Source organism: Rhinoderma darwinii, chromosome 1, assembly GCF_050947455.1.
Source record: "Rhinoderma darwinii isolate aRhiDar2 chromosome 1, aRhiDar2.hap1, whole genome shotgun sequence".
NCBI classification, from domain to species: domain Eukaryota; kingdom Metazoa; phylum Chordata; class Amphibia; order Anura; family Rhinodermatidae; genus Rhinoderma; species Rhinoderma darwinii.
Window position 1 is genome coordinate 473,934,853 of NC_134687.1, and position 23,134 is coordinate 473,957,986.

Here is a 23,134-nt window from a genome sequence, read left to right on the forward strand (position 1 = left end):
CACCTCGCACCTCAGTACATAATAAATTCTGCAGTTGATCTGAGAGGTTGAGCGAATGCAGGGTATTTTCCTGGCATGATAATGAAAGCAACTGGACATTTACTGCTGTGCGCCAGTGTGAGGCGAAATATCAGTGTTATTACATGCAGTGATGACTGGAAATCCTACTTGTGACGTGGCTACAAGGTATGTGCACTAGTCCCTATCAACTTATTATGTGGAGGAAGTCATTAGCTGATGACTCTGGTGAAGGTCACCTTGGACTGATCTTATTGCTTGGCTCTATTATGTACTAATGATATATCATCGTCAGACTCCCTGCTTAACCCCTTAATGACCGGACTATTTTAAACCTCAATGACCAAGCCATTTTTTACGTTTTGCCATCGTCTCATTCCAAGAGCTATAACTTTTTTTATTTTTGAGTCTACATCGCTGTATAAGGTCTTATTTTTTGCGGGACAAGTTGTATTTTTTAATAGCACCATTTTGAGGTACATATTATTTATTGATTAACTTTTATTAACTTTTTTTGGGGGGGGAATAGAAAAAAACCTAAAATTTTGCCGCTCTTTTTCACGTCCTAAATCTACGCCGTTTACCGTGTAGTATAAATAACACAATAACTTTATTCAGCGGGTTGTTACGATTACAACGATACCAAATTTGTATCGTTTTTGTATGTTTTACTACTTTTACACAGTAAAAACGCTTTTTTTTCAAAATGATTTGTTTTTGTGTCTCCATATTTGAAGAGCCATAATGTTTTTATTGTTCCGCCGATGCGGTTGTATGAGGGCTTTTTTTTTTGCGGGAAGATTTGAAGTTTTTATTGGTACCAGTTTGGAGTAGATGCGACTTTTTGATCACTTTTTATCATTATCACAAGTCAGGATTCACAGAAAACAGCAATCTTTCCATAGTTTTTTATTTAATTTTTTACGGCGTTCACCGTGCGGGTTAAATAATGTAATATATTTATAGTCTGGCGGCAATACCAAATATGTGTAACTTTTTTACTTTATTTTTTTTTTTTTTATAGTAAAGCAGTTTGTAAGGGGAAATGTGGGTTTTTCATTTTTTTTTTTTTTATTAATTAACTTTATTAAACTTTTTGTTAACTTTTTTACTAGTCCCACTAGTCCCACCAGACAAGTGAAACGAAATCTCGCGAGATTACGGAGCTAAACGAGATTTTGTTTCACTTGCCGGAATCTCACAAAAAAGAGTCAGAAGTGTCAGGATTCTGAGTACACATGACGTCCAGGCTGGATTTCATGTGTATTCATTATCAGGACACTGTAGTAACGTTAGGGTTTGTGTATGAGGCTGCACATAGTGATATATCGATATCGCCAGTGCAGTGTAAATGAATGGAGAGGAGTGCATGATGCCGATTGGTCAGCGTCATGCACTCCTCTGTACAACGCCCACTTGGTCGAAAGTAAAAGTACGCCCACTTGGGCATTAAGAAAGCTCATTAGCATAAACCAAAATCGCTCCTAATGTTGTGAAAAAAGATAGTTTTTTTTAAATAAAAAGCATTACTGTCACCTACATTACAGCGCCAATCTCCTTATATAGGAGACAGGACACTTATAATGTGGTGACAGTCTCTTTAATAATGTGGAACGTCCTTCTTAAGTAGTTTTCCTCCTTTGATTGGACACACCTGGCAAACTAATTATCACAGGTGTCTGAGATTGATTACAATGATCCAAAGAGCCCTAAGACACAATACCATCCATGAGTTTAATTGAAAAACTAATAATTAAATGTTTGACACTTAAATCCAATGTGCATAATAATTTAGAACACGGTGTATTATCCCAAAAGTCTTGGGGGGTCATCTAGATGTTGTTTTTGGCAAATGCAAGACAATCTGTGTGTACTTTGTCAGCAGTGGGCAATTACTATTTCACGTAGGGCCAGGTAGCAGTTTTTCTTTAATAAATGAAATTCTAATTTAAAAACAGTATTTTGTGTTTACTGGGGTTATATTTGTTGTATATTAGAAGTAGTTTGATGATCTGAAACATTCAAGTATGACAAATATGCAAAATCATATCACCCTAGCTAAACACTTCCAAATCTGAGCCCACCCCTACAAGCTGCCATCCATGAGATAAGCTCCTAAGGACCAATTATTTATAATTCTTATATACCTCGGGTCTCCCAGACTTCTCAATAAGTACATATGTCTTGTTGAGCAGGGATGCATCCCCGTTCCTGTATTGCAGCATCAAAAATCCAATTTGTTATTCAAAAGTCTGGGAAATTTGTGATAACAGCCATATTGGATGTCACCCAACTTTCCCAGAAATAGACACATCTGAATAACATTTTTCTATGATTTTGATCAGATGGCTTATAAATGTAATGTCTTTAAAAAAATAAAAAAAAATCCCTCCCATCTAGCAGAGTTCTATATAGCTAAGCGTCGCTGTATGTAAGTAGGCATTGCAGCGACTTTCTTTTTTAACTTCTTTGTCTCCTGACAAAGGTGCCGTGTCAGCAAAACGGGTGTTGAGCTGCTTTTTTGCCACACTTTTTTTTTTGTAGCCATGTCTAAGGGTGGATTTACACGAGCGTGTGCGCGGCGTTTTGCGCGCGCAAAAGGCACTTAACAGCTCCGTGTGTCATCACCATATGATGCGCGGCTGCGTGAGTTTCGCGCAGCCGCCATCATTATGACACTCCGTTTGGATGTTTGTAAACAGAAAAGCACGTGGTGCATTTCTGTTTTCATTCATACTTTTGACTGCTGTTGCACGAATCACGCGCGTCCCACGGAAGTGCTTCCGTGTGGTGCGCGTGATTTTCACACTCCCATTGACTTCAATGGGTGCGTGATGCGCGAGGAACGCAGAAATATAGGACCTGTCATGAGTTTTACGCAGCGGACACCCGCTGCGTAAAAATCACTGACTGTCTGCACAGCCCCATAGACTAATATAGGTCTGTGCGGGGGCGCGTGAAAATCACGCGCGTTGCATGGACGTATATGACGTTCGTGTAAATCCGCCCTAGGGTGAGAGTTTATTTCGAACGCTTTGTATATAGCTTGTTTAAATGGTAATTTCCGATCTATACGTATAACATACTGATACATTTATGCATTGCCTATTTAACTCTGCCCTGTTACAATTGTATAAACTTTCATATAGGGCTGTATATGCACCTAAGGGTATGTTCACACGGCCTATTTACGGACGTAATTCGGGCGTTTTTGCCCCGAATTACGCCCGAAAATAGCGCCTCAATAGCGCTGACAAACATCTGCCCATTGAAAGCAATGGGCAGACGTTTGTCTGTTCACACGAGGCGTATATTTACGCGCCGCTGTCAAATGACGGCGCGTAAATAGACGCCCGCGTAGAAGAAGTGACCTGTCACTTCTTTGGCCGTATTTGGAGCCGCTATTCATTGACTCCAATGAATAGCAGCGCTAATTACGGCCGTAATTGACGCGGCGTTCAAGCGCCTGCACATGCCGGTACGGCTGAAATTACGGGGATGTTTTCAGGCTGAAACATCCCCGTAATTTCATCCGTTACGGACGCCCTCGTGTGAACATACCCTAAAAGTATATTTTAAGGGGTTTTGCTAGTTACTATAAACTATTTGCTGCTCAGTCGGGACTGGTCATTTTTGATAGGATTTATAGCATAAGGCCCCATGCACACGAATGCGCTTTTGCGGCCGCAATTCCCCCGAAAATCCACGGGAGAATTGCGGCCCCATTCATTCCTATGGGGCCATGCACACGGCAGTGGTTTTCACGATCCGCAGAAAGAACGGGCAAGTCTTATTACGGCCGTGTTCTGCGGTCCAAGCTCATTGAAAATAATGGCCCGCGATTAGCAGGCGGCTCGCGGCTGACAGTCTGCTGCCGGCCAGCCCGAAAATTACGGCCTTGCACATGGCTACGGTCGTGTGCAAGAGGCCTTACATTTTCTGCCCAATTCATGTAGAATCTCTATTTTTTCTATACGTTTTTTTTTTTTTTTTTTATCTAAAGACTATTTGACGTAGATTTATTTTATGTGACTTAAATAAAAAATATTGTTTTTTACCCAAGTGTATTGGTGGTCCTGTTATTCTCAGTTCTGTAGGTTGATTAATACAAAATATGAACCCTAGATAACCCCCTTTAACACATCTATTTACTAGGATTTGTTATTTTTATTTTAAGGCGGGATTCACCGGGTCCCGCCCGAGCCCGAGTATCGGCCGGTAAAATCGGCCATTTTGCCCGGCCGGTTTGCATAAAGTTTTGCATCCGTTCCGAGGCCGGGCAGATCTGGATAGTGACATCAGCGGCAACTCCTGAAGGGGAATCCCCATGTGTTCGGGGATTCCGCTTCAGGAGTTTCCCCTGATGTCACTGCCCAGATATGGACAGAGACATCAAGCGCTCTGTCCAGGAGCGGAATCCCCGAAAACACGGGGATTCCGTTCCTTCAAGGAGCTAAAGTGCGGCTAGCACATAGCAGAACGGGGAGATACCTCCCTGCTCTGCTATAGTGGCGTCGCTGCAGTAGTAGCAGCCGCAGCAGCAGCAGCTGCTAGCGGTGCCATCGAAGGTGTCGCCGGGCCAGGGCGCTTTTAAAACAAGCAGGGGAAGGGAGCCAGCGCAGCGCTCCCTCCACCTGCTGTACACCCCGGCCCTGCCACACAGTGTACAGCGTACAGCCATTCGTCAGAATGGCATCAACTCCTCCTCCTCACATGCACTCTGCGCTGTGAGGAGGAGGAGATAGAGCGCAAGCGCCGGAAAACCCGGCCATCATTCGGGACACATCCCCGTGATGGCCGTGTATTACCCGGCCCCATAGACTTCTATGGGAGCCGGGCGGCCGGGTACCCGGCCGAAGATAGAGCATGTCCTATTTATTGACGGCCGGTTTTCCAGGCCGTCAAAAAATCGGTTGTGTGAATGGCCCCATTAGGGATCTATTATTCCTAATGCAGCCGGGTGCCGGCCGATTTATGAACGGCCGGCACCCGGCCGGGAAACCCTGCCGTGTGAATGAGGTCTAAGGGGAAATGTTTTTTCAATAAGAAGTTTGTATAAAAATGTTGTTTTCCATGTAATGATTATTGCAGACTCTCCTGCTTAGCAACAGCAGACACAGCTAGCGGGTGACCACGCTCTTGTTTTGTATGCACCTTTTCTACCTCTTGGCCCAGCAGATAGGTAGAGGAGTGCGATCATAATTTGAAGGGTTGGTTGTCTAGCAGAAGACTTCTCCTGCAAGATTTTTTTTTATTTATGGATTTATTTGTGCAGTCTGTGAGTTTTTTTTTTATTTGTCTTGTGTGTCGATGATTAATTCTAGTTATATGACCGTTTATAATGTATGTGGTACGTGTATTCCTGAAGCCTTTAAAGGTGGTGCTAGTTGATCCAGTTCTGCCACTTTCGTCTAGTCCATTTAGTTTTTCAAGATTTTGTTATATAATGAAAACTATTACATGTGGTGTAATGGGCAGATTGATGATGACACATTTTTTGGCTTTCGGCTTCATTCTCTTCCTACTCTTAGTGAGTGTCCCTCCTCCAATGATGTTATTCAGCCTGTTTGTGATGTGTGATTTACTCATCGCACACTCACCGCTGTAAAATTCTGTGTATGAATGTAGTCACCAATGGCTTTGAATACATTTTCAATGATTTTAGTTAGTCAAAGAAAAATCTCTGTTTATAAAATGCATTTTCTGTGCCGATGTTAAACCTTGTCATTTATGTAAACAATAGCTGAAATCGGCGCTAAATAAAGACCCAAACAGCAGCATGTTAGTGGCACGGCTAATCCTAACATTTCCAGGTATACGTACGCCAGTGCTGAAGGCTTTTGACATTATTATTGTTTCCTAGTGGAAGGGGATATGTCCTGTGCACAGCAGGGTATTTGTTAAACCTGTTGAAGCCTAATCTTATGTTACAAGAAGCTTTTTTCATATTGAGTTGTTTTTGTTAAAGAGGATCTGTAATAGAAACCGACCTTGTTGCATTAGCTTCGATTCATGGGGATCTGTAATAGAAACAGACCTCGTTGCATCATGTTCGATTCATGGGGATCTGTAATAGAGACAGACCTCGTTGCATTAGCTTCGCCTCATGGGGATCTGTAATAGAGACAGACCTCGTTGCATTAGCTTCGATTCACGGGGATCTGTAATAGAAACCGACCTCGTTGCATTAGCTGCGATTCATGGGGATCTGTAATAGAGACAGACCTCGTTGCATTAGCTTCGATTCACAGGGATCTGTAATAGAAACAGACCTCGTTGCATTAGCTGTGATTCATGGGGATCTGTAATAGAGACAGACCTCGTTGCATTAGGTTCGATTCATGGGGATCTGTAATAGAAACCAACCTCGTTGTATTCGCTTCGATTCATGGGGATCTGTAATTAGAAAGAGACCTCGTTGCATCAGGTTCGATTCATGGGGATCTGTAATAGAGACAGACCTCGTTGCATTAGCTTCGCCTCATGGGGATCTGTAATAGAGACAGACCTCGTTGCATTAGCTTCGCCTCATGGGGATCTGTAATAGAGACAGACCTCGTTGCATTAGCTTCGATTCACGGGGATCTGTAATAGAAACAGACCTCGTTGCATTAGCTGCGATTCATGGGGATCTGTAATAGAGACAGACCTCGTTGCATTAGCTTCGCCTCATGGGGATCTGTAATAGAGACAGACCTCGTTGCATTAGCTTCGATTCACGGGGATCTGTAATAGAAACAGACCTCGTTGCATTAGCTGCGATTCATGGGGATCTGTAATAGAGACAGACCTCGTTGCATTAGCTTCGATTCACAGGGATCTGTAATAGAAACAGACCTCGTTGCATTAGGTTCGATTCATGGGGATCTGTAATAGAGACAGACCTCGTTGCATTAGGTTCGATTCATGGGGATCTGTAATAGAAACCGACCTCGTTGTATTCGCTTCGATTCATGGGGATCTGTAATAGAAACAGAACTCGTTGCATTAGGTTCGATTCATGGGGATCTGTAATTAGAAAGAGACCTCGTTGTATTCGCTTCGATTCATGGGGATCTGTAATAGAAACAGACCTCGTTGCATTAGGTTCGATTCATGGGGATCTGTAATAGAAACAAACCTTGTTGCATTAGGTTCGATTCATGGGGATCTGTAATAGAAACAGACCTTGTTGCATTAGGTTCGATTCATGAGGATCTGTAATAGAAACAGACCTCGTTGCATTAGGTTCGATTCACGGGGATCTGTAATAGAAACAGACCTCGTTGCATTAGCTGCGATTCATGGGGATCTGTAATAGAAACCGACCTCGTTGCATTAGCTGCGATTCATGGGGATCTGTAATAGAAACCGACCTCGTTGCATTAGCTGCGATTCATGAGGATCTGTAATAGAAACAGACCTCGTTGCATTAGGTTAGAGTCAAACTATGGTCGGCTCTGCTAATGTGTAATATTGCACCCGCTGGACTGCCCCAGAACTCCCATTTGGAGCACACCCTGTATTGTAAGAAGCATGACTTTCTTGGCTTATTGGCACAGGAGGATGAACAGTTTGTGCTGTCATATAGGTGTTTAGCTGGTACGGTAGCACCCTTTAGCTTATCTTTACCATGTTATCCAATAGATGCCCTAATCCTTGTTCATGACACTTTCATTAGACAGTGATACTTTACATAAAGGCATCTACAAGATGAGCTTGCATAATGTCCACTGTACAGTTTCCAGAAACTGAGTTTTTGGCAGTGCTATACACCACTTGAATGTGCTGGCAGCGCATGGCATCGGTCAGCCCCCCAATCCTGGTGTGATGTTTGTCCTTACTTTAGTACAGTTTCCTGCAGCTCACTCATCCCATATCACTCTGAGCTTATTAGATTTCTCACTTCTGCTACTATTTACACTATTTTTGTGGCAATTAGGAGGTTATAAAATTGTATGTACAATTTTAAGAGCCATTACGACTTAAGAGCGATTTATAGCCAGTATGACCACCGCAACTAAAAAGAAAAGTTCTGCTATTAACAAAAAAAATATATAGAAAAAAAATGACAATGCCTGTCGCTCTTACTATAACTGTATGGCTTTTCTTTTACAGCCGATTTGCATCCTTTGCGGGACCCGTTTTAACAGATCCCTTGTAGACTTCAGTCTATTGAGTGATCCGAGAAAACGGTCAAAAATTGGACATGTCCTACCTTTTCACGGGCTGTTCACGCGGTCCGTTAAAACAACTGCTGTGTCAATAGCCATATAGAAGTACATTGATTTTTATACAGCCGTGTGACGGCCGTTAAAAGAAAGAAAAAAATAATGGCCGTCACACAGCCGATTTCAACATTCGTGTGAATAAGGCCTATGAATTACAACGATCAATACCGCATGTGATGAAAATGAGGCTGCACAATGTTCCGTCTTCCTGAAATGTAGAAAGAGGTTAAAAACTACCGTAATTCTATACAAAGACTAAACTTGTTTAGTGGTTTTTGCTTCTAAATCGCAGCACGAACCTGCTGATGACCGTTCTGTGAGCTGCTCATGACTGTGTAGTAGGAGGCAGGCTCCTGTCTGCAGTACAGAAGCCAGCAAGGAAGCCTAGGAGACTAACTAGTTATGATCAACACGGACCGCAGCTGGTAGGGTTCATATATCGAGTTAGCTATTGTGAATGTCCTTTAATTTCAGGTGCAGACAGTGAATAGTATTCTGACCATTGTCAAAATCACTTATAATCTGTTTTCTCACCTGGTCGTATGGTTCGGAATCCATTATATTTACAGCAGCGATCCACACTGTTTTGGCTTACAAACTAGGTCCTCATGTATAAAAACTGTCTTGGAGAGAAAAAAAAAACGTGGCCTTGTTGTCCATAGCAACCAATCACAATTTGGCACTGGTTTTCTAAACTACCCTGCCAATTATAAAAATTTGAATGATTTGTCACAATTGGCAACGAGGCCACTTACTCTCTGAAGCATTTTTGATGCATGAGGTGGAAAGGATTTATTTTTACTGCAGATCTTTGTCCTGGCTTGTTTTTTGTACATTTGGCTGTGTGTAGTTATATAAGCCACACAACTCAGATAATAATATACTTTTGCTGTTCTTGTTTGCCTACCACATCCTTTTTGCGCAGCTAGTCATTGGTCTGTTTAATTGCTTTTACCGCCGTTTGCTTGTGCCAGCACAATGTTCTGCAGAGATTTCTATTGTGGATTTTAAAAATGAGCGTGATGTAGTTAGTTTCTAGACCTTAGTCTGGCTTCTTACCTCTACATTGTTTTCTACCATTTCCCTTCCCATCATCTTCATTTTAAAATCCCATTTAGGATACATGTAACAATATTATAGAACCAGGACAATGTGTACTTGGCCTAAGTGTTGTCTTGTTATTATCCATTACTAGTTCCTTGTTACCATGCATTACTAGTTCCTTGTTACCATGCATTACTAGTTCCTTTTTTACCAATCATTACTAGTTCCTTGTTACCAACCATTACTAGTTCCTTGTTACCAACCATTACTAGTTCCTTGTTACCATCCATTACTAGTTCCTTGTTACCATCCATTACTAGTTCCTTGTCACCATCCATTACTAGTTCCTTGTCACCATCCATTACTAGTTCCTTGTCACCAACCATTACTAGTTCCTTGTCACCAACCATTACTAGTTCCTTGTCACCAACCATTACTAGTTCCTTGTTACCAACCATTACTAGTTCCTTGTTACCAACCATTACTAGTTCCTTGTTATCAACCATTACTAGTTCCTTGTTACCAACCATTACTAGTTCCTTGTTACCAACCATTACTAGTTCCTTGTTACCAACCATTACTAGTTCCTTGTTACCAACCATTACTAGTTCCTTGTTACCAACCATTACTAGTTCCTTGTTACCATCCATTACTAGTTCCTTGTTATCATCCATTACTAGTTCCTTGTCACCATCCATTACTAGTTCCTTGTCACCAATCATTACTAGTTCCTTGTCACCAACCATTACTAGTTTCTTGTCACCAACCATTACTAGTTCCTTGTTACCAACCATTACTAGTTCCTTGTTACCAACCATTACTAGTTCCTTGTTACCAACCATTACTAGTTCCTTGTTACCAACCATTACTAGTTCCTTGTTACCAACCATTACTAGTTCCTTGTTACCAACCATTACTAGTTCCTTGTTACCAACCATTACTAGTTTCTTGTTACCAACCATTACTAGTTCCTTGTTACCAACCATTACTAGTTCCTTGTTACCATCCATTACTAGTTCCTTGTCACCATCCATTACTAGTTCCTTGTCACCATCCATTACTAGTTCCTTGTCACCAATCATTACTAGTTCCTTGTCACCAACCATTACTAGTTCCTTGTTACCAACCATTACTAGTTCCTTGTTACCAACCATTACTAGTTCCTTGTTACCAACCATTACTAGTTCCTTGTTACCAACCATTACTAGTTCCTTGTTACCAACCATTACTAGTTCCTTGTTACCAACCATTACTAGTTCCTTGTTACCAACCATTACTAGTTCCTTGTTACCAACCATTACTAGTTCCTTGTTACCAACCATTACTAGTTCCTTGTTACCAACCATTACTAGTTCCTTGTTACCAACCATTACTAGTTCCTTGTTACCAACTATTACTAGTTCCTTGTTACCAACCATTACTAGTTCCTTGTTACCAACCATTACTAGTTCCTTGTTACCATCCATTACTAGTTCCTTGTTACCATCCATTACTAGTTCCTTGTCACCATCCATTACTAGTTCCTTGTCACCAATCATTACTAGTTCCTTGTCACCAACCATTACTAGTTCCTTGTCACCAACCATTACTAGTTCCTTGTCACCAACCATTCCTAGTTCCTTGTCACCAACCATTACTAGTTCCTTGTTACCAACCATTACTAGTTCCTTGTTACCAACCATTACTAGTTCCTTGTTACCAACCATTACTAGTTCCTTGTTACCAACCATTACTAGTTCCTTGTTACCAACCATTACTAGTTCCTTGTTACCAACCATTACTAGTTCCTTGTTACCAACCATTACTAGTTTCTTGTTACCAACCATTACTAGTTCCTTGTTACCAACCATTACTAGTTCCTTGTTACCATCCATTACTAGTTCCTTGTTACCATCCATTACTAGTTCCTTGTTACCATCCATTACTAGTTCCTTGTTACCATCCATTACTAGTTCCTTGTCACCATCCATTACTAGTTCCTTGTCACCATCCATTACTAGTTCCTTGTCACCATCCATTACTAGTTCCTTGTCACCAACCATTACTAGTTCCTTGTCACCAACCATTACTAGTTCCTTATCAACCATTACTAGTTCCTTGTTACCAACCATTACTAGTTCCTTGTTATCAACCATTACTTGTCCTTTTTGAGCAAAGCTGAATAGTGTTAATTTCCACTATGCATGAAGCTGCCTCTCGCACTACCACCTTCTTAATACTTTTTAGTTTTTTTTTGCCTTTGTTCTACTAGAATAAAAATCCACTGTGATGTTTAATGTAGGTTTGGGATTATTTGACATCGTGACTACACAAAAAAGTACATTATTGCATTTTACCATTTATGGTTGGGGCCAACACCACAATATATCAGATTTCATTTTTGGGTTTTTGTTGATTTCTACTGAAGTTTTCTGTAAATACTATACAAGAATGAATTTTCCACCCACATGAAAGTCCATGGTACCTTCCATTCATTTTTCCTGAATTAGTAAAAAATTATTATATATGTTGGTATGGTAAAAGTCTTCTAGTTTGCAATTCCTGCGGTAGAGAGCACTGTTGAGCTGCAGAAAATGTGCACAGACACTACGGCCTTGTTTCTTCATTCAGCCTTGTAAACTGGGTGGTTTTTAGTATGTCTTCGATCAAACTTTCATTGTTTTTTCTTTAGCAGCAGATGCCCCGCAGTACCCAGGAAGAAAAAGATGAAAAAGAGAAAGAGCCTGAAAAAGAAGAGTTTAAACAAGATGTGGAAAATGACAAAGAGGAGCTTGGAAAGTAAGTCTTATTTTATAAGGTTCATCAGTTGAAACATGTATTTCCTGCGCTTGTAGGGTGTGTACCATTTTAATTTGCTATAACTTTCCTTACAAAGAATATCGTTTTTATTTTCAGCCTTATGAGGTAGGAGACCGCAAAGTACTACAGGCATCTATGGTTGATCAGTTGCCCAGCGGCATGCAGTTAGGTGGTTGTTTGTATACACTTAGAGAAGGCCTTCTTAAATTATACTTTAGCCATGATTAAAAATGAAATACAGGTCCTTTTTATAAAACATTATTTTTTTTTTTTTTAAACTTATTAACTCACGCAGTATTCTTCTTTTCTACAATATAGCAGCATGGATCTTCTCTTGTCTGTTGCATGCTGACTAGAAGCTGTGTGCGGTGACCTGGGTTAATTCTGAACCAAAATCTGGCTGTATTGTGGCTCCTATTTATTATAATGGGAACTTTTTGGTAGTCGTTAGTCATTGGGCGACACAGTACCAACGGTACTAGGTAGGAAAGAGTCTTCTCTCCACCCAGGCAGGCTTCCACCTTTCCACAGACACTGGTTAAGGCCTACTGCACACGAACGTAGTAGATTGCGGGCTGCAAAACCACCAATCCATTTGTCCGCCAAAAACCTTTTGTTGTGCATCCATGTGTCGTCAGGATTCACGGATCCGCAACAACCCAAAAATTGTGGTGTCACCAGTTTGTGAATCTGCAAATCCGGACCGTTAAATGACTTGTCCTGCGTTGTTGTGGACCGTATTCGCAGCCCCCACATGGATCAGAGAAAATCAGGTCGTGTGCATGGGGCCATAGAAATGAATGGGACATGTGCTATCTGCTAAATTGCGGATAGCCCACAAACAAGAAAACTACGGTCGTGTGTATGAGATCTAATTCAGTTATTAGCCTAGTGTCGTAGGAGGCCGACACAACCATATACTCGGGTCTGCTGCTATTTTTTTTTTAAGTTGTATTTATTTATTTTTCTCTCCTTCGCTGTGGGTGGTTTGTGCTCAAGTTCACAGCCTAATCAACCTCCTGCGGGTGCTGGTAAAAGAGGCCGTCCTCTGCACTGAATTTCCCTCTCCGAACTTGTGCACATAACTTGTTTTTTTTTCTGCCGACGGAGTGCCACTATACGTGCAAGGTTACTGATGAGGTGACCACGCATACACCCGCAGACTCTGAAAGGGGGGTAGGATATTTCCGATCTCTGCCCCCCCCCCTCTTTCCCCACTTCCCCTTTGCTGTCCAGAACTCCCAGATAGTTTGCTCTCCTAAGGATGTTCTTCCCCCTGAGTGGACGATGTCTTTTGCTCAGGCCCTAGTGGACATTTCCATGGTTCAGTCTTTGGAGCGTTTGCCATCCGAGATTGCTGCTGAGCTTAGGGGCCCTCTTTCCTCTCTTTTGGGCATTACTCGTTCGATTTCTCATGGTAGATTCCATAAGAGGCATAAAGGTGTGCACCTTGCACAGGCCCCTTTCTACGTCAAGCTTTTTTCACGGAGGCCCTGTTAAAAGCTCCAATGTGGATCAGGCTCTTTCCACCTATGTATCTTTTTGACTTGGATTCAGAGTCCGATCAGGAATCGCAGTGGTCAGCTGCCATGCAGGCGTTAACAGGTGCTGTCAGGGACACCTTTTCCTGTAAAGAATGCCAGCAGTGCAACAAGATATGTTTCCAAACCATAGCAAATTTGAGAAATTATTAACCAAGGATTAGAAACATCAGGACAGACGATTTGTTGTTTCTAAACGCGCAGATACTCTGTTTCCTTTTCATTAAGACTTGGTCTAAGCATGGCCTGTCTCTCCTTATGTGGATCCGTCTAGCTCTATGCTAACAAGGACCAATACTTTTCCTCTGTCCTAATGCGGCTCTACCAAGTGACCCTCTGGTCAAGGAGTTGGATTCTAAAGCTAAATCAATTTTTTTTGGGGGGGGCGACAGGTTGTGCTTTGTGCCCGGCACTTGCATCCGCTTGGGTGAGTAAGGCCTGATCAGTGTGGGAGAAGCAACTTCACTGCGGCATACTATCAGGAGCTTCGCAAACAGGCTTTACCCGAACCTGACTCTTAGATGATCCAGGGTTCAAAGTTTAAATTTGAGGCCTTCCTTGAGTCAGTCTGCTTCAATGCCTGTGTATCAGTTAATTAGACTGGTTGAAGAGGGCAAACAAGGACCGCACAGCCACAATATTAATCAATGAACATGAGGTTCTTAGTTAACATTTTGATCAAATTGTATAAGCCCACTTGCCTTCACAATACCGAATCCGCAGAGGGAGCAACCCAGGGGCCCAGAAGCACCCCTGCTGCCAGGCCAAGCTACCTTGGCCCTGGTCCACGTTCCCCCACAAGTGCAGCACCACAGCAACCGACACACGGCACCACAACAAGTGAAAAGATGGAATGAACTCCCGTTTAGATATGCCCCCAGTGGCCAACTGAAAGCACAAGAACAGAAACACTTATGAGGTCATTCCTTTAATTAAAATCAGCTGGGTTAAAAGCGTGGAGTGCTGTTACCAGAAATTACGAAAAGAGGTAAAGAATCTATAAATCTACTGGTTGAAGAGGATAAACAAGGACCGCACATCCACAATATTAATCAATGAACAAAATGTTAACTAAGAACCTCATGTTCATTGATTAATATTGTGCATGTGAGGTCCTTGTTTCTCCTCTTCAACCAGTATATGTATCAGTTAATTAGATTGCTATCCGGCGCTCTGTTTGGCTGAAATCTTAGGCATTAGTCCAAGCTTTCAAGAAGGCCCTGATGAAATTTATTTCTGATGCTACAGGCAGTAAAAGCCCTTTTCTGCCTCAGAACCGCCCTCGTCGTATTCAGATTTCTTTTCGGTCTCACCGTTTCGCTCCTTTCCCAACGTCTCCTCAGATAATTTTCTTTCAAACAGGAGGACGAACCATATTAATGACTCCAGACGTACATCTTTCAAGCCTAGACCGGTTTGGCAGCCGTGGCTCGGGCCTCAGAGGTCCCCCTTTAACAAGGCACCTTCAGCATGAAGGCGTCTCCCCACTTGTGGCAGATGTCCATGTTGGAGTACTGCTACTTTCCTTTCAGGAGACATCGCTCGCTGTGGACGACACCTGGGTTTAAGAGGTGGTGTCTACTGGATACAAGTTTTTAATGCATCCTCCTGGAAGCTTCTTCTCTCTACTCTGCCTCGCTCTCCAGGTCGAGCTTTTGCTTTTTCCCAGGCTGTTCGTTCCCTTATCCTGCGGAAGGTTATTGTCACATTTTCTCAGCCGGAACGTTTTCAGGGGTTCTTTTTGAATCTGTTTACAGCCCCCAAAAAGGACGCATCTCTTCGTCCAATACTGGACTTGAGGAGGCTGAACCACTTAGTTCGCATTCAGAGATTTCGCATGGAATCATTAAGGTCAGTGGTCGCATCGCTGGAACAGGGAGAATCCCTCTCTTCCATCGAAATTCGCAATGCATACCTCCAAATCCCAAATGCAAGGATCCACCAGGGTTTTCTTCGTTTTGCGGTGGGTTCTTAACATTTCCGATTTGTCAGGTCTTCACCTAGGTCCTGGCATCTCTCATGGCGCTTCTCCGTGCCAGGGGAGTTACGGTCATCCCTTACCTGGATAACCTTTTGATGACGGCACTCTCCACACAGGACAATCTTCAGTCTCCACATGATTTTGGACACTTTTCAAAGGATTTGGGTGGATCAGCGATGCAGAGAAATCAACATTGATCCCAACTCGGACCATGGAGTTTTTGGTAATGTTACTCAACACAAGGACCGCAACAGTCCTCCTCCCAGTGGACAAGGTAGCCTCCATTCTACACAAGGCAGCATTTTTTTTTTTTTTTTGGCCAAAACACTTCTTGACGATCCGTTTTTGCATGCGAGTGTTGGGCAAGATGGTGTCAATATTTAGATGGACACTTTGTAATTTACTTACTGTTAAAATTTTGTTGTTTTAGCCATGCAAATTCTGTGTGAAATTACTTCCACCAAGTGTCTCCCTTCCTGTAATCTGCTATTCACCCCCTGTTGTCAAAGTGTTTCCTTGGTTACAGAACGGAATAGACTGGCTGCAGTAGGTGGGGGGAATATTTCTTCACTGCCTACTATACATTTATGAAAAAAGGAGAGGGAAACAGGAGGAGGGAGCAGAGATAGTGTAAGTCTGCAACAGACATGCTACATACAAGTCTATGGAGAGGGGAGGGTTGAGCAGGGGTACGAGCAGGAGCAGAGTGCGAAAGACACAGGCTGCTGGTAAGATTTATTTGTCACCCCAGTGCTGAATCCTCAGCTAAACTGGCCTGTACTGTTGTTTAATCTCTTCCATGCTGCTGCAGCTTCTTTATATGCGATAAATAGAGACAGGAGAGCAGGATGTGCTGTGTATAGAAGACATAATAGCTGTTAGGCTCCGCCCACTAGCTAAGAGACAACTCTGAATTAAAGATAGAGCCTGCAGAGGGGAAAACTGCTAAATAATGCCACATACAAGTCATATAATGGCCAGAAATAGTGTTATTCATCATGTACACACATATGACAGCTTATTCTGAAAAGTTAGGTACACTTTAAGGCAGATCCACATGCGCAATTCCACTCCAGGTTCCTCCAGAAGGCAATAGTCTCATGCTGGGACAATTCTCAGGACTGGGTGGACAAGTTGATTTCCCCCGGCCCTCTCAGGTCAGTCAGGAGTTGCGATGGCGGAAGAGCTCACCAGCCATCGTGATGCGTCAGTCTTTTTCTCCTTTCCAGTGGTTGGTCCTCCCAACTGTTGCCAGTTTGACCAAGTTCTCTAAACAGTGTGGAGACCAAAAACTACTTAATCCGGACAAAGGAGATGTCCCTACAAATGAACCTGCTGAAATTAAGGGCAATCTTTCTAGCCCTCTCCCACTGGACTTTTCTCCAGGGTCAGCTGACCAGGATACAGACCGACAACTCCATGGCGGTTGCTTATCTGAACCATCCGAGTGGCACCAGGAGTCGGGCGACTCCGTTGGATTTTTCTCAGATCCTACTGTGGGTGGAGCTGCATATTTCAGCGCTGTCAGTAGTTTGCTTACCTAGGAGTGGACGAATGGGCAGCAGATTTTCTCAGCCGAGAAAGACTAGTTACAGAAGAGTGGTCTCTTCAACCAAGGGTATTTCATCAACTGTGCCAGAGGTGGGGCTACCCAGAAATTTATCTATTTGCATTCTGTCTCAACCAAACCATAAGGTTCTAACCTACGTAGCCAGGGCACAGAAAACCTATATATTATGTATTTTCTGCTGATGCCAGATTGTTGCAGGCAGCTGTGTGTTAGGTGAGTCGCATGGCTGTTCATTGAATTTTTTTTTTACCACTCCTTGGGTCTGCTTTGGGGCGCCACATGGTGCTGTGTTTCCCAGTGATTAATGAGAGAACTTAATTTTTTCGTACTCACCGTAAAATCTGTTTCTTGTTGAAACCCTTGGGGGACACAAATCCCTACCTTTTATTTTTTGTTGCTTATTTAAGGCCCGGGAACCTGTCACAATGTTTGGTTATGTTTTCTCCTGGAAACGTGGACATATTTGTATTTTTTTTTCCTACTGCTTTTGTACATACTTACTGTATTTAGCTTGTATCTTTGGGAAGGGAGCGAAGACTCTTTCCTACCTAGTGTCGCCTCATAGTGGCAGGAGCATATATCCATGGTTCTGTGTCCCCCAATTGATTCAACGATAAATAGATTTTACGGCGTGTACTAAAATGTTGTTTTAAATCTGCTCAGCCTCTAAGATTATGGCACTCTCTGCTTTGCCCCTTGCGATTTGTGTGACTTGATTATAAAGGCATCAATCTATTTACAATTCAGGGGTTAATGTAGTTAAGTGTCATAATGAGAGTTTGAGATTTCATCTATTTTTCTGATTCAGAAAAAGAGTGCCCAGTTTCCGCGTGACTGCAGATTACCGTATACTTATATATAGTTTCACAGTGATGCCCATAAAATTACTCATTTTAGTAGTGAGAGTCCCCTTGTGTGAACAGGAAGATTGTAGTTTTGTTTTCCCAAGAGAAGAAGGTACTTTCTGATCAGTATTTATGTAATTACTATATGCAAGTGTCATTTTTCATAGATTTACGCATCCTATGTTTATCATAGTTTTCTCCTATTTGGGGTCATTTTAAAACATTCGTTGTGACATTGAGTGTCTCTTTGTCTCATTTTTGACATCCCTGAAGATTGCTGCATGGGGCCATGACATATGCTCTTCTGTTGCTGTACGAAATGTTCATTTATTCAATATGTTTTCCCCTGGAAATAGTTACAGTAATATTTTTTTGATAATTCAGTTAATTTGTAAATTGAATATTTGATCTTAGGGAGAAAAATGAAGACACTTCTGGGGAAGAGAATGATGACAAAGAAGCAGTGACTTCAAAAGGGAGAAAAACTTTTAACAGCCAAGGGCGCCGTAAAGGACGTATTACACGCTCAATGGCAAATGAGGCCAATGAAGAGCCCTCCACACCTCAGCAGAATGCAGATTTAGGTAGGTGGGAATTCAGAGATTTCGTAGTATGATTGTGCTTTCACTATGAAATTAGTGAAGGTTGTTTTTCTGTTTTTATTTATTGTAGGGGGAATCACAGTAAAATAAAAAGAAAGTATTCACTTCTCCTCAGTTTCCCCATTGCTCCCCAGCTTCAGAAGGGAGCGTGCTGGAAGACGTTGGTGATTGACGTCAACAACTGTGCCTACCCGCTCTGTTTATTCTGTGCTGATTAGACATCAGTATCAGATAAGTAGGGACTGTTTCGGACTACTGCTTCCTCCATATGGTCACTTCTGGGAAGTGGTAGTCTGTAGACACGATCTGTAGACGTTGATCACCATGGCTCCTGCCAGGATCGCAATACTGTCTTAAAGTCTGAAGGAAAGGTTCGTCATATGCAAAAGAAAAAAATTATGCTTTTATTATTCTTTCCATTCTATTTATGATATATCGGGCATGTTCAAAATCATGCATGAATCATGTTGCCCTTTACTGATCTGTATTACTGATTTGTTTGGAGTACCTTGAGTGGAAGTCACAGAGTTTATCTCCATAGCAGCCATGTTGTGCAGATGGAACCAGGGACATTGACAACTATGACAGAGAAGTGTGGGAGAAAATATTTTGACCAGTATGCCCTGTGATGGATTATGCCCAAACTCTCACTGTATTGTTTTTTTCTTTATTATTTTTGGTGGATTTTTATGGACTTTGTTTCAGTAAATCTTTGCCCTTTCTCTAAATCTTATTCTTGCTTTAAGATCAGTCTGACTTTTTTGAAAAACATGTATTTTAGAAAAGACTTTTTATAATTGCAAAAGAAAACTTCATTTAGAATTTCCAAGAACTAAAACCTGATGGGTCGACACAGGTAGGTGGGCCAGCAAATCATTAGCTGTATCTACTTTGGTAGTGGGTGGAGCCAGTGCAAAATGAAAAGGTAGGCGGAGCATTTGCAGTAGGCGAGGCTAATGCACAATTAAGTGAGGCATTGCACTGGTAGAAGGGACCAGTAGGTGGAGCAAACAGCCAAATAACTCACCTCAGTAGTCACGTGCCATACATACTGGCATAATCGCTGAGGCCTGGTGACTGGCTGCAGCGGTCATTTGCCAATATGGCACGTCGTCGCTATTGGCAAGTAAACGAACGATAAACAAATATTCCTACAACATAGTGACTGAATAATACTACTATAACTGAATGAATAAAAAAAAAAACCGTACAAATATCAATATTACCACTAGAGATGAGTGAATTTCCTGAAATTCATTCCAGGTCTGATATTGTTGAACCGGCAAATACAAAGTGCCCCGATTGCCCTGAAAAGTAGTGTATGGCACTCTAAGGTGTTTTAGGACTGTATTCAACCCATTTCAAGTTTTCTAACACCAAGACATTAGTAATGTGAAAGTGACATCAACATATATGGCTATAAGCAAACAGATGGTAGCCAGTGGTGACAAACAACCTGTTTAAAAACACACTGCATTTTCAGATGTTTATGCTTTTTAAAATTAAAAAATAGTCCAAAAATGGTTCTTTTTTTGGTGGCAGATGCCTTCTGGTGTTTATACACACACAGTGGTATCAGAAGATGCAATGGCTTTTTAACAAGTGGTCTAAAAGTTTTTCGTTTTTGAGGAGCAGCAGCAGGTTTGTCTTTTACTCTATTTGTGTAAAAAAAAAATAGTCACACAGTGACCAATTTGTGCGGGATGAATACCTAAAATTACGGGTTTGCGAAAATCTGAATCTTTTTGGAAATTTGAAATGCATTTGATTTGTGTGGAATCCATTTGCTCATCTCTAATTACCACCATACAGTAGTGTATGCAGTCTGCAGAGTATTATCACACTGCAGACTATTATCAAACTGCAGACTATACAAATGAATACAGGGCTGAACCCACACAGTCCGAGGCAGAGTAGATTACACTTAGGCTGGGTTCACACGACCACATTAACGTCCGTAATGGACGGACGTATTTCGGCCGGAAGTCCCGGACCGAACACACTGCAGGGAGCCGGGCTCCTAGCATCATAGTTATGTACGACGCTAGGTGTCCCTGCCTCTCTGCAGGACAACTGTCCCGTATTGTAATCATGTTTTCAGTACGGGACAGTAGTTCCACGGAGAGGCAGGGTCTCCTAGCATCGTACATAACTATGATGCTAGGAGCCCGGCTCCCTGTACTGAGTTCGGTCCGGGACTTCCGGCCGAAATACGTCCGTCCATTACGGACGTTAATGTGGTCGTCTGAACCCAGCCTTACATTCAGTAACTCAGAGGTGACATCTTCACTTGTTGTTCACTTTCCTTTTTCTTCTACCAGACCACCATGACGACTTCTTCTGCCTACAAATCGCCCCTGCAGAGTTTAGCACACAGACATCTTTTACTTCTCACTTTTGGAATACATCCCCACCTGTACACAAATTTCCCATCCTGCTGCCCACTTTTAACAGGTCATAGGCTCTGTTCATACTTTTCTTAATGCTTCCGTCAGATATATAGGTCAGTATATAGGCATACAGTGGCATAAGTTGACCGTTGACTACCATTCTAAAAATAAGTATACTGTTCGGCTTCCCAACACAGCCCATATTATTTACAGAGGACGTGCAGCATGTGTCTCTTTGCAGCCCACCCTGTAATTTAAATATATATAGATATACTGCTATATATAATGTGCAGCAGCAGCATGGGCCAATGTAGGGGTATTATTCAGCCACTGTATGGTGGTATTATTCATACAGTGACTGAATAATACCACCGTACAGTGACTGGATATCATTACCATACATTGACTGAATAATACCACCATACAGTGATACAATGCTAATAGTAACACCATACAATGACTCAATAATACAACCATATAGTGATCCAATAATATCACCATACAGTGATACAATAATACCACCTTACAATGACTAAACAACGCCACTATACAGTGACTGGGTAACATCACCATACTGTGTCTGGCCCTAAGGCTAAATTTACACGTTGCATAAATTGTTTTTACCTCTGATTTGCGCAGGCAAAATATAGTAGAGGCAGTTAGGTGGGGATTTTTTCAGAAATTTACTAGGGGTGCAGATTTTAAACTGTGGCATATCAATTTCTGTTGTAGATTTTTACAGCGGATTTCTTACATTTAAATTAGAAGTGGAGGCATCTCTTTTCACTTTAGGCTGCGTTTTCGCGGTTCGAATGTGGTGTTTTTTCCTGCCGCAACTACAGTTAAATCGTGGCAAAACACCGCATATCTTGCAAAACCAAAGCGTTTTACCACGATTTCATGGTATTCGCAGCAAAAACGCACCAAAACTGCACACCTCCTTTCCTTTGTTTTTTTTCAAAGACCGCCATTTTGCAGCGGTTGCAGCAAAAACACGCAATTTGACCGTGACCTGTTATCCCAGCCTTATAGAACGGGAAAGGAGGGGTGCATATTCATAAAACAGCACATGGGTTCCAGGGGGTAGTCTTTTTCACTCCTCTTCTCACCTCCACCAGCACATTTAATATAAGTAGACATTTCCCCCCTACTCATCCTTTTAGTAGTAAGTAGCAGCGTGGCTCTATCACTCGCCCCTGTAACTTGTCTGCAGGGCTGCCCTCATGTCAAGGCTCCGCCCACTGTCACTCCATTGATTCTCCCATAGCTGCTGATTGGATGAATGCCTGTCCGCTAATGAGGCCAACGGGCTCTCTTCCAATCGGCAATTCTCAACAAGAACCAGGGCATCGGCTGCGCTCCATGGACATTAAACTCCTCTTCAACCCCGACTGTTCGCCATCTGCACACAGTATATTCTGTGTCATTCTGCAAGCAAGTGTTGCAAAAAAAGAACACTTGCTTACAGAGTGTACTGCGTGCAAGGAAGCCGGCAGCAGGAGGTATGGGGGCGGCCCTCTGTCCTACCGGCCCACCTGGAATCTGGCCGGTGGGTTTAAATCCCAATCCGCCCCTGACCTTGGCTATGTTTTAGGGCTGTGTAACCATGTCCTGTTTGGGCCTTTATCATTATAGTTCATGTTTTGTTTTGTTTTTTAAAATCATATGAATAGGGTTTTCTTTGGCTTGAAGATTTTTTACTATCAAGATCGGCTTTTTCCCCACACTTGTTCTATAGCAGAGTCCATCTTGATGTTTAGTAACACTGATGATACAGACAAGACTAGCAAAATGTACTGACATAATAAGGCTTCGTTCACATCTGCGTCAAGTCTCCGTTCAGGCGTTCCGTCTGAGCTTTCCGTCATGGGAACCCATGAACGGAACCTTGACTGAAACGGAAACTACGTAGTCTACCTCGGTATGGATTCAGTCAAAATGATGGAACCACAACGGAGACCAACTAAAACCATTTGCATCGGATCCGTCACCATTGAAATAAATGGTTTCCGTTTCTTTCAGTCAGGGTTCCATTCATGGGTTCCCCTGACTGAAAGCTCAGATGGTACCCATGAATGGAGCCCTGACATAGATGTGAATGAAGCCTAACATGTCTTCAAGCAGTCAGGCTAGT

General features: G+C 42.2%; 1 protein-coding gene across 17 annotated transcripts in view; it reads left to right on the forward strand.

Moving 5' to 3' along the window:
- Positions 1 to 23,134, forward strand: part of NCOR2 (nuclear receptor corepressor 2) — a 429,457-nt gene that overhangs the window by 255,375 nt on the left and 150,948 nt on the right. For 15 of the 17 annotated variants that reach the window (XM_075833601.1, XM_075833585.1, XM_075833675.1 and 12 more), the window contains 2 exons: positions 11,944 to 12,050; positions 18,423 to 18,592. In XM_075833601.1, coding sequence (XP_075689716.1) covers positions 11,944 to 12,050; positions 18,423 to 18,592 — 277 coding nt within the window. The remainder of the gene's footprint in view (positions 1 to 11,943; positions 12,051 to 18,422; positions 18,593 to 23,134) is intronic. The other 2 variants (XM_075833620.1, XM_075833701.1) reach the window with 1 other exon arrangement.